The 13,087-nt window shown below is 36.9% G+C and overlaps 1 protein-coding gene across 2 annotated transcripts in view; it reads right to left on the bottom strand.

Moving 5' to 3' along the window:
- The window catches only part of DTNBP1 (dystrobrevin binding protein 1), a 65,826-nt gene that overhangs the window by 30,680 nt on the left and 22,059 nt on the right, over positions 1 to 13,087 (bottom strand). For both annotated transcript variants that reach the window (XM_054381822.1, XM_054381823.1), the window contains one exon: positions 5,627 to 5,649. In XM_054381822.1, coding sequence (XP_054237797.1) covers positions 5,627 to 5,649 — 23 coding nt within the window. The remainder of the gene's footprint in view (positions 1 to 5,626; positions 5,650 to 13,087) is intronic.

The following is a 13,087-nucleotide window of genomic DNA, read 5'->3' as shown; positions in this document are numbered from 1 at the left end:
AGGCGCATGACCAGAGATGACAAAATATCTGCATATCAAATGAGACCCAATGACTTAACCCAGAAGAGGAAAAGAAAAAAAGACCTCTTTACTTCACCAGCCTTCTCCTCAGAAACAGTATTTTGATAAAGCTTTAAAAACTTATCAGGGCTTGTTGGGAGAACTGGAAGCATATCTTGTATAAATAAAAGTACTGAAAATGGTCATATGAGAACTTTCCCTGAGCTTGAATGAAACTAATCCTGTTAAAGCTTAGAAAAATGCATGACTCACTAGCCAAAGCCATGCCTTTACAAAGTTTCTGCCACCTTTTATTGTCCAAAAGTGCTGTGTTGCTATTTCTAAATGGCCTCTATGGTTTTAGTTTTCTTTTCAGAAATCAATCCAAAACACTGCATCTGAATGTTATTTATTAGTTAAATAAAAATAAAAAGAGACTTTTAGAAATTATTTTTAAATCTACCATGTATACAATTCCCATTATGGACAAAGTCTAAAGTAAACTCTGCAGCATATGTTACAAGCATTGTGCCATTATAGTACTTTTATAACTCTTATTTTTTTCCCCATTATGTACTGCTACAGAGTCCTAGTTGTGCTGAAACAGAAGAAATATTAACTTAAATGTATGTATGTATCTATGTGTGTTTATATACACACTATATACACATATATGTAATATGTATATTAAAATATCATAACTATAAAGAGATAATAAATATGTATTTATATATAAATATATACAACATTTCACCATGTACTTAGTACAATGGCAGAAGAATTTCAAATCTAAGTCATGACTACATATATTTTTGACTTAATTTCTAGTTTCTCAGCTGTAAAATGAAAACTATACACACCATTTCTAAACCTTGGGACAGCAGAAGTCACAACACCAACTAAACCAAATTCTACTACTGCAAGAAATTGCAGCTTTGTAAGCTTCAGCCCTGACAGGACAGCACACAGCATAAGTCACCACCCAGAAGTGATTCTCTAAACACTGGAATTGATGCATGATAGGAAGAAATTTGCAAGCTATTTCATGTGGCCTATCTAATGTTTTCATCCATAAATCTACCATCTTTGACAGTTTCACTCTCTGAAAGATAATTACTAAAAACAATAAACCAAACAACCCTCAAGAATTTTTGTCCTAGTGCAGACACACTTTGGCTACAACAATCCCAGTGTCATAGCAGTATCAACAGGGATTCAAAATACTCTGCCTTCTTCAGAGAGAGATGCTTACAATAAAGATGCAAGAAAGCCTCTAACCTTCACTTTCACAGCATCACAGATTATTAAATAATATGTCATGCTTACAATGCGTTCTAGGTTAAGCCCCACCAGAGAGAGAAATTCCTCCAGAGGACTAGAGAGTCCAAGAGGGGGGACAGCTCGTCCCAGAGCGAGGACAGGACATAGTAATTTGTGATTCCATCCCATAATCCTGCATCTCCCTATATAAGCATACCTCACAGCCAGTTCACTCTCTTTCTCTTGCCTCTCCTCCAAGCATGTGCCTGCTATTACAGCTTTGGTTTGTGTGGGAGGGAAGACCTTACTGGCAAGCTGAGGCCTAGTACCCCCAGGCTGGGGGGGGCATTGAGGCCTACTGAGGCCTGGTGGGCCCACCTTGCTGTGGGGGTGGTAAGGCCTGCTGAGGCCTCCTGTTTAGAGGGGGGCAGGAGGTTTGACTGGTTGAGGCCTGATGGGTCCAGCTGGAGAGCTGGGCCAAAGCTGATTTTGAAGTGTGTGTATATATCCTTTGTACCTTTTGTACTTTTGTATACTTTTGCAAATAGTATTTCTATTTAACCTTCAATTCTGTGCGAGTGTTTTTATTTTACTCCTTTGGGATAAAATACCTTCTGTCCCAGCTCAACCCAGGACACAACATAATAGAAAACATCTGAGGTTAGAAGAAGAGAGACTGGAGAGGTTTGTCCTACCCCTATGCACCATGAGTACAGCAAGCCCTGAAAATAGTCTTAAAGCAAAAGGAAGAAAAAGGAAATCTACTTTTCGTGGTGACAGAGCATAATCTGTGAAAAATCTCAAACACTATCTCCACTGACAAATACAAAAATTGTCATAATTTCTTAAAATAGCGTTCCATACTTATTTCATGCTAGTTAAAGGTAATAACATCCATGAGCAAGCATAACGGTTTACTGCAAAGCCAGCAGGTTAACCTCTCTGTTCCCCCAATATAGAAGCCAAGGGAGAAATAACACCAAAAAAAACCCTCTGCGATGAGCCAAAGAGAGTGAGATAAGAGCTTACTAAATAAATGAGAATACAATGCACAATTACTGCAGCCTATTTGCAGAAAAAGCATGGCAGAAAGCAGCAGCAAGCAGCAGGCAGAAGTAAGCGAGCTAAAAGTCCATCCCTCCTTGTCCTGCTGCCATCTTAGCAGAAGAGCCAACACCCGAAAAACCCAGAACACAAAAGCAGCAACCAGAACAGGAAGCTTCCCATCTTACAGTCTGAACTGCTCCAGCCAGCACTTTCATTTTGAAGCCGGCATGAGGCAGGATGGCTTTGAGTAACAGTGGCAGATTAAAATCAACCTATGACGGCAAGACCGTCAGTGATTCTTAAGCTTTGAATGCCACAAATAGGTATAACACTGAGCTTTGTTTGAGCCCCTTCTTGATGACACCATCTATCTTTAAAGAATATAGAATCAAAGAATAGTTTGACCTGGGACCTTAAAGATCATCTAGTTCCAACTTCCCTGCAAGGACATCTACTAGAAAAGGTTGTACTCAAGGTCCCATCCAGCCCAACTTTGAACACTTCCAGGGTTGGAGCCTCCACAACTTCTGTGGGCAACCTGTTCCAGTGCCTCACCAGTCTCGTGGTGAAGAATTTCTTCTTTATGTCTAATCTAAATCAAGCTTCTTCTAGCATTTCTGTTCTTTTCCATTAAAACACAATTAACATACAACGGTTTCTGCAACACATTCATTGAAAGATGCAACTGTGCCTAAAGGTACTTCAAACAATTCTTCTCTCCTGGCCCCTGCCCTACGTATTTTATGAATTGAATACTTATGAATGCATTTCACTTTGGACAGTTGATGATGTAATCTATACCTGCAGTACAAGAAGAGTCATCTACCCAACTACTTCACACATTTCAGATGGAACCAACTGCTCCTGAATACAGCGAACAGCACGGTAAGATCTCATCATGAAAGTTCTACATAAGCTTTCCTTACCTGAAACTTAAAATGTATTAGGTTATGTATCACTAGAAGTATTTGCTTTTTAGATAACTGTGTTACATTAAATTAGACATGCTTCCTGCTATTGCTGCTGCTTTGTGCCAGGATTTCTATGGCCATCTACTGAGATATTTCAGCATGCTCCATCAACTGAAACTAAACCAAATGACACTTCATTTTCCACACAAATCTAGTGAACCTTGGAAGTAGCTCAAACAGAAAAATGCAAGAAGGAGCCACAAGTTAGATCAGGCAAAGCTACTGCAAAACTGAACCATCTGTCACTATGTCATCATGAATTCTCCATGACAAGGAAGATCTTACTTCCCGTATTTCTAATTAGCTGCTGGAATTCACGCTAGATACTCAGAAATCAGCTGAAGGTCCAAACGGCTGGAAAAAGCCTGACTGAAGCCAATCTAATGAACACAATCCAGGTTAACAACAAAAATTCCAAGTAGCGTTAGATCTGAGAAAGAACAACTTTGTAAGCAAGAAGCCATAAAAATATTTCCTCAAAATATGTATTTCCAAATCAGCCATGCACTTATTTTTTCTAGTAGCTTAATCTCAATTTCCTGGTAATATGTCAGGTAAAACCGTGAAAGTTGTCACTAAAGTAAAAATATGGTATTTGTTTATCTTAAATCACGTTATTGTCATCTTACAAAAATAATTTAGACTTGCTTGATAGGACTGTTCTTAGAAGTAGCTAACAAACTTCTCTCTTGTCAGGTACAAGCTTGTCCATGAGATCATTGTAGGAAAAAACTAGGAAATAAGGCTGATGTATTTAATACCCATTTTTAATGATCTATAATTCTGCTTTTTTCCAGCCTTCATACCTTTTGCCAATTATTTTGAGTATTGTAGAACAAATTTAATCAGTTGATAAAAAAAATGCCCAACAGAATTAGAGCGTCCTCTAACCTGGTCTTTCCTTGCTACAGCACAAGATCCTACTCTTTTCCCATTGATACTGGCTGCATTAGCCACAGACTGTAGTTGAACTTTTCAGTGAAAAAATGTGCAAAGACTTTCGTTTTTACTTGGCATCTGTTTACAGCTTTCTTTGTATTAAAATAAAAACCTCTTGATTTCCCAAGACAAGTTTGTCCCAACTTGCGTTGGAAATCTGTATGCCCCTGTAATCCATTACAGGAAGTGTTACTTAGTTTGGTATAAATTTCACGGTCAACATGCAGCTAATGCCTTCCTCTTCAATGAAAATAGTTGTCTTTGTAAAATACTTACTGTCAAATAAAATTACAATCTGTACTGGAAAAACAAGAAGCTAAGACAGAAATAACTTTGGAAACCATCCTCCTGGATTCCAGGAACTCACTCAGAACACCTAATAAATACAAAAATCCACCAGGTTTCACTGTTCTCAGAAGCATCAAGTACTACAAACTAGCTGCCCTGCTTTGGAACCAATGAGCTTAATATTATCTTTGGTTTTGTATTTCAACTGTGCTGAAAGCTTTCAAATCAATCAAAAAGAAGGTTGTTATGATAAGCTACAGATAAAGTGACATTTTACATCATTTGTGTTGCTTGTCTGTTAGCGTTAGCTTTATTATTTTCCCTTTTTTAGCATTATGTGAAGATAAGATAGTAACAAATTGAAAAGACAGAGAGGAATGCAGGTGATAGAAATTTCCAGATCTTCTTTCATTGCAAGAGACAATTAATTGACATAAGTCAATGCTCTTGACTTCACTGTCATAAATAAAGACTAGTTACAAAGCCACAGTCACACCTTATTCAAAGCAAAAGATAACAGCAATTGTCAAACTGATCAAACATTAATATCAGTAGGCAAAGTAAGCCTGAGTTCAAGATTTACTGAAAATGGTAATGTGTTCTACACACCACAGAAAAAGTAACAAATACATGACAGAGTTTCAAGCCATTGTGCATTATTTAGGACAGATATTTCTATATATGATCGTGTATGTCCAACAAGCTACAAGAATTGCATGTCTGATGCAACACAATATTGTGAATATTTCCTAGATACAGCTAGGCAAAAGTCTAACAAGTAACAGCCTGTGACATGTCAAAAACACATTCATGCTAGAAAAGACCGCCTAGTTGAAGACAAAACCCTTAACTTCCAAAATTGAACACTAAAGGAAAGGTTTGAATTAGATCCAGAATCTCTGAAACCTAGCCAAGATAAGAGAACCATCTGTGTTCTTCCCACACTCATGACTCTGAGAAACCAGTAGCAAGACAAGGTAAACTGAAAAATAAACAGCCTGCTGTAGCAACATAAAATTATCAAATGCAGAACTGGAACAGGTCCTTAGTAGTTTCACTTAACGTAATAATTAATGTAAGTTGTGCAATCATTCAAGCAAAAAATTAAAAATAGAATTTACCTTTGAAGCTCTCAAGTTCCTTCCTATTGGAGAAAAGCAGAATAATAAAACAAAAATTAGAAATACTATTTCTAGAACCACAGGTGATAATTTACACAGTTTGAGACTCATTAAGAGACCAAAAAAAATATTGTCATTGTATATAAAGGTAAAATTATGAGTGTTTATCTAAAGCAGACACTACTAACCTGTTTATAAATTAGGCTACCATCCATTTATAAACACATACACTTATATAAATATTTCACATTTATATCTAGCCACATAATTTCTGGATTGACTCTTGCAAAAATAACAAATACATCTGAAGACTTTGGGTACTAAAATATGCACTGCTTAGAAGAGCTTTTGCCAATTTATACCACTGTGAATAACAATTAATGTTCCATTTTTATCAATGTGATTCAAAACCCTTTTGGCCATAGTGAAGGAGAAAAAAAACCTACAGTATCACTCAGTCAGATACAACAAACTTCACAGACAGCAGAGACATAAAATTACGTTCCTCAGAGGAGAGGATTTTAAAGCACAGAAAATGACACATAACCTACAATACTTACAATACCAGAAAGCTAAGAAATTAAAACCAACAGCAATAATAGCTTTTTTTTCCTCCCTATCATACCAGGACACATTCTACTTTTAGTAGCTATGCCAATCATAAGTGCAAAGAAATATTTCCTCTGTTTTCAACAGATTGCAGAACGCTCCTCTACTTGCCATTGCTACAAAGTAGTGATTTATCATGAATTCAGATGCTAAAGAAGAATCCAAGTAATATCTTAGATAAGGCAGCATGCTGGTCTTTTCCTTACAAAATGCTCATTTATAACAAACATCTTTTCAGACTGTGCATTGTAGACTGCTTAGGTTAGAGCCTAAATTATGAAAGCAAAAATTAATATAAGAAAAAAAGAGAATAAAAAAATACTGAACTAAAAGCTGTCCAGGTAAACAATTCTATTCACTATCCATAGACTAAAGAACACTTCAATCATTACTGAGTCACCTAATACATACACTATTTCACAATACATAGGCTATACCATAACAAATCCTTCTGCTTTCCAGCAGATGATGTAATCCTGCATTTTATCTTGCATCAAGAACAGACAAAACTATTTATTTTCCAAGCAGGGCAAAGTATTCTAAAAGAAGAGAGAGAATACATTTACCTCCACATTTTCATGAACATCCCAACAAATCTCAGCTACAGGTTTTTGAAAGAATGAATGCTTTCCCAGGAAACAAGCTATAGTGTGATTCACAGCAGAGAACTCTTAAGTTGTAACTTCCTGTATCTATTTCCCTTCCCGCTTCCCCTCTATCCCTTTCCCAAGCTAGTTTCTCCTTTTTTTTTTTTAACCAGAGAAAAAACTTCTCACCACCTCATACCCTAACACATTTTTTCCAACCTTGTGTACTCTAAACATAATTACAAAACTCTTAGCTACTCTCACAAGTTGCACTCCATATTTGATAATGGCACAGTAGTTGAGAAAACAACAATCACAGGAAATGCTTGTTTTCCACAGACTGAAACAAAAACATACTGAGGAAACATCTTGTGAAAGTAAGAAGAAAAAAAAAAAAGAAGCTACTTGTGTCTAAAATCAGGAGGTCTTTTAGGTCTTTTGCCACTTGTCTCCAAAAGGAAAGACAACACAATTACTGCTCTTGTGTTCAAACATTAGCAAATGTGAATGAGAAAGCAATGAGAGAGCAAATGAGAAAGCAATACAGTAACTGACTGACAGTGATACTCATTGCTTTTGTCTGAAAATTCAGAATTTCCCCTTTCAAAATCCACCTATATTTGTAAGGTTGATGTATTAAGATGCTGTCCCTATATTCATATATACAATTGCCATTAAGAAAGTTGGGAATTAATATTTAACCAAACTTTTTTTAGAACACACACCCCTGAAAAAGTCAAAATATCTACAATTAGCATACAGTAAAAACACATACTTGAAATCTAAGGATCTGCATTTCCTAATAACCTCAGATCCAATGAATGACGATTCTCTACATTTTAGATGACATGAATTAATCAATCTCATCCTGCAGTTTCTTACAAAACTTAAAACATATATTTAGAAATATATATTCAAAAACATTCTTAATGAAAATATGCCTTGCATCAAATCCAGACCCTCTTTTAATTTGGCCATCAATTTCCCCACAAGCATTAAATAAAAAGTAATTACCGTATCTAAAACTGTCCAAACTTTATTTATTAAATGATATATAATTCACCACAAGTCCACAAACCAAACAAAGTAAAAAAAAACCAAAAGCCTGTAACCCCATATGCACTCTATTTAAAATTCTGAATGTGGGTCCACACAGCATGAATGCATTTGTGGCAGGCAGAAGTTACAACCTGTACCACTTCAGGCCTCTTCAACATGCCACTCTCATGGTCTCCCTCAGAGAGGTAGAGTCAGTAACTGCATTTAACACATTTTGGGAACTACTTTTAAACAAAATTGTTTGGTTGAAAGCAAAAAGGAATTTTTAAAGATGTCAGGAAAATAATTTATTATGAAGAACTACAGATTGCAGAATACGCTTGCTCAAAAGCAGAGAATAGATCTTAGATATAACGACAAAGACTCAAGCCCCATTCTCCTGCCACTAGCAAAAACCAATTAATTATATTGACAAACAATGCAGTTTTGAAGTGAAGGAGCATTCAAAATAATGATTAATGTTCTATCTGTTTCTATTACTTGTGCAATAACAGATTGTCAGGATTTGTAGATCATGCCCAGTAACCAGCACTACACACACATAGTAACACAGGACAATGTTTAACATTTACTAGAAAATATTAGTAAAAGGTACTGTAAGATGTGGAGGAGCCAAGACAGCCATTCAGACTTTAATCACAGGTCACAAAAGTCAACAAAGAAAAAAATCTTGTATATTCCTATTCAAATGAAAAATTAAACTATCAGAAAAAGCTAGGCAACAAATTTCTCTATAACAATCTCATTGAGCAAAACTAAATCATCTTAAAAGTGACAAATAATTATACTGCATATTCACACTTCGCAAATAATACAAAAACTGCCGTAACTCCCACAATCTTTTGATCTGCTATGTACTCAGTCTTGCCCAATGTTTTCAAATACTCAGAGCACTGACAGGAGTGAAATTCAGTAATAGTGAAGCAACAGACTTCCTTTGGGTTGGATGCATGCAAAATACTGCACTGCAAGTGTCCTTGCAAATGAAAATTCAGACCACTAAAATTACACAGAAGGAACCCCAATTATCAAGGGAACATTTTCAAAGCTCATTTAAGTCCAGTTTTTCCAGATCATTAGGAATGCTCATTCCACGTGTCTGTATGAGGAAAGGAGTAACTGATGCAGAGAGGTGAACAATGGGATGGAAAACATCTCTGCAATGTGAACTCTGCCTTGAGCACAGAAACTTAGTTATACAATTCATCATGGAATCGTTTTGATTAGAAGAGACCTTTCAGATCATCAAGTCCAACCATCAACCCAGCACTACTGCTTGTTAATTGGGAGAAGAGATGAACTCCCACCTCACTACAAACTCCTTTCAAGGTAGTTGTAGAAAGCAAGGCCTCTCTTCAGCTTCTTTGTCTCCAGACTAAACAACCCCAGTTCCTTCAGCTTCTCCTCAGAGTACCTGCTCTCTAGACGATTCACCAGCTTCACTGCCCTTCTCTCAACATGCTCCAGCACCTCAACATCCCTCCTGCAGTGAGGGTCCCAAAACTGAACACAGTATTCAAGGTAGGGCCTCAGCAGTGCTGAGCAGAGGGGACTGTGGCAGCTGCTCTTTCTGCGAACACCTATGAGCTGCAAACTTGTTTTCATATGAGTGTTAAAAGAAAGCATCCTGCAGAAGCAGGACCTTCAGACAGGCTGAGACCTCTCTTTATACAGTGCTATTTTTAGTACTTTTATAGGGGAGTATCTTTAGCTTGTATATGGGGCTGAATTCTATTGGTTAAGTGTGCTAGATAAGAAATACTGTATCAGCAGTTACTTCAGGCAATAGATTCTGTTACAGGGAGACTTCAGGGATTCTATTAGGGACTTCTGCTACGGGCTTCTGGGATTTTCTTCTGTTAAGGACACTCTGAGATTCTGTTATAGACACTATGATGCTGGGGATTCTGCAATGCTGTAATGAAGGAGTTCTGAGACTCTCTACTCTGTGCATTTCTGGAACTCGGTTACGGAGTGGCAATGGCGTTCATGCATCCATTTGCCACAAATGGCTCCCGAACCAGGGATTGAAACAGGGATCTCAACGGGAAATTCAGTTTACAACAGGGGACAATCACTTTCCTAGTTCTACTGGCCTCACTATTTCTGTTGCAAGGCAGGATTCTGTGGGCCTTCTCAGCCAACTGGGCATGCTGCTGGCTTACATTCAGCTGGCTGTCAACCAACACTTCCAGGTCCTTTTCCAATGGGCAGCTTTCCAGCCACTCTTCTCTAAGCCTATAGCATTGCCTTGGGTTGTTGTGACCCACGTGCAGGACCTGGCACTTGGATTCCCTCATCCAGATCATTGATGAAGATATTAAAGAGAACTGGCAGAGCCCTGGGAAATACCACTTGTGACTGGCTGCCAACTGGATTTAATGCCATTCACTGCAACTCTTTGGACTCAGCCACCCAATCAGTTTTTTATCCAACAAAACATACACCCATCCAAGCCATGATCAGCCAAATCTTAACACCTAATGAAAAACGCAAGGTACGTAATTCTCTGTACATCTCCCATGAAATCTGTCCTGAAGATAAAGCTTCTGCATCCACCCCTGCAAAACTTATTTATGCATCCAGGTACACAGAAGTATAGCAGCTGAAAATCTATACCACTAGAAGACTGATCAAGAAGGATACAGAATGAAACGATGAAAATTCTGACAGTAACTATTTAGTTATTAGTATTTAGTCTTAGAAGTAAGGAACAATGTATTTAGTTTTGGAAGGAAAAAACTACTTCTTTAAAACATTTGCAGCAATTCTATGTTTTTTTACACATGAAAAGTTCATTTCATAAATGACATAAAGCTGGAAAGGATTATGAAGGTACATTTTAAACTTATCTCTGCCAGATGGAAAGGAGTCATCACTGAAGATGACATACTGTACAACCTACTGTTCTAGCTTATCACATGGGGAACACTCTGCGATCTAAACAAGAGCAACAGACATAGATTTCTTCTTTTTAGGCAACACAATTTCATATGGCAAGGTATTACCCATTCTATCTTCTCTCTTTAGGTGCTGAAGAAAAAAAAATATGAAAAAAATTGAGGACAAACAAGATCATCAGAAAATGGCAGCTTTTTACAGTGATATACAGGATGTAAAGATAAAATTTGAAAGCAAAGCACAGGGGCAAAAAAAAAAAAAAAAAAAGGAATTTTTGTACATTAGGAAGTAAATAACAATTAATTGGCCCAAGTTAGAAGAAACTACAAAAAGCTTTAGCTTCAGACTAGTCTGAATTGCTTAAAGAAGAAGTTTTTCATATTTGCTTTTTGAATGTTTATGTTGGACATGCCTAACATGAGCCACTCTAGTGCAACAATCCTTACTGCCCCTTATGTTCCCAAAGCAATTAGACAAAGGGATAAAGCCAATAAAAGATACATAGAACAAGTAACAGTGGTAACTGATTAAGACATTTTCTCACATACATATCTCCAGCCTGCAGAATGCATTTGCCATGAATTTTACATCCTTCTGAATGAGAGATAAAATCAAACATTCTCCTCTTCCATCAGGACAATGCATCTAACAAGAATTATGACAATCTGTCCAACTCCTCATCCACTGCACTAAAAACACAGGCTTACACACTGTTTGATAACAAATCTTTAAAAAAAAATTTGGAATAAATAGTGGGTTTTTTTTAATTCAGATAAAGCATTTCTTTAAATATCACTAGAAAGGAAAAAACACAAAATAGTTCTTCTAAGGTTTGAAATATTACTAAATATTCCTCTGCTGAAGTATATTCTAGCATTATGGTATACTTCAGAGTCAGGATTTTAGATTGCTTAATTTTCTTTCTGTGCCTGCTCTCAAAGCATAGAAATGGTGAAAACCAGAAACGGTGCTTGAATAAGATCCTAAAAAAACCCCAAACTTAACATTCAGACAACTATGTTTAAAGTCAATTGACACATAGTAAAATGTATTCACTCATTTCCAGTGACAAGGACTCTTTGCTGTCTCCTACATGTTCCTACAAAATGTTGTAGTTGGGTAGCTCTTTTCGATTGCAAACAATAACCAAAAAAAGTGTGATGCGTCTGAAATGGATACAGATGGTACTAAGAGCTTCCTAGGAAGTACATCTTCAGGACAGAAGCGTTTTATCTTATGCCATAAGTTTGCAATTTGGTGAGCACAAAAACTGGCATGAAACTGGCCTTCTGACAGCGCTTCCTAAAGGACCCATGCAAGAGCTGCCCTAGGAGACTGGAGGGATACAAAGAGTTTTCTGCAAGCAGAAACAGTGCCTCTTCAGTAGGAGGGTGAAGAGAAGGGAATAATTGTGCCTGACTTGAGAAAAGGACAGGAAACAAACCAGCAGGATACAGGCAAGCAATTGCAGCAACACTAACCAGGCACAAGTGTAGAATCTAGACTTCATACAATACCTTTACCTTCATCAATGGATTTAAAACAAAACAAACAAAACAAAGAAATATTAACAATCCAGAGATAAGACACAGAAAATTAATAACCCCTCCCCCACTCCCACTCCCCAAACACTGGCTTTAATAAATATTGTGGAAAACATCTTGGACTGGTGAATCTACTTTGAAACCAGTACTCACAATGATAAAAGAAGAAAAAAAAAAAACTGTTTGAACTGAAATAAAGTTGCTCTATTTAATAAGGAGACCTATTTCTGAAACTCAGTTCCCATAGTTACCATAAGCTGTGTTTCAAAGGTTTAATGTTGACCTAGAGCACTTTCTTCTAAATCTTTCATATGGGAAGATTTTTTCCAAAGACTTGAAGTATGTGAGCTTCTAGCCTAAGATTTATGGTGACTTTATTATAAAATTACTTTTTGTTAGATGCTTAAAATAACCACAGCTTCTGAAGTTTGTGTTCATCTCTGTTTTCATCCCTATATTGTCAAAACACAGGGAAAAGTTTCTGTTTTGCGTTTTTCCTTCACAAAAACACCCCCTGAGAATAATTCTTGTCTTAAAGGGAAAGCACAGACTCCTGAACCCCCACTTCATGTTATAGTAAAAACTCCGAACACTAGAGATGAAGATAGGATATGAATTCCAAACATAACACAATAAATCACACAAACTTAACCAGCTGTTCATTTTTCAAGTATCTACACTGGTAAGAATTCTTCTTGTAATGAGCTAGAGTTAATTTCTTACTTAAATAAATGTCGTGGTAATGACCAACCAGAAATTAC

Source organism: Indicator indicator, chromosome 6 (genome assembly GCF_027791375.1).
Source record: "Indicator indicator isolate 239-I01 chromosome 6, UM_Iind_1.1, whole genome shotgun sequence".
Classification (NCBI taxonomy): domain Eukaryota; kingdom Metazoa; phylum Chordata; class Aves; order Piciformes; family Indicatoridae; genus Indicator; species Indicator indicator.
This window is presented reverse-complemented; position numbering and strand designations above follow the sequence as displayed.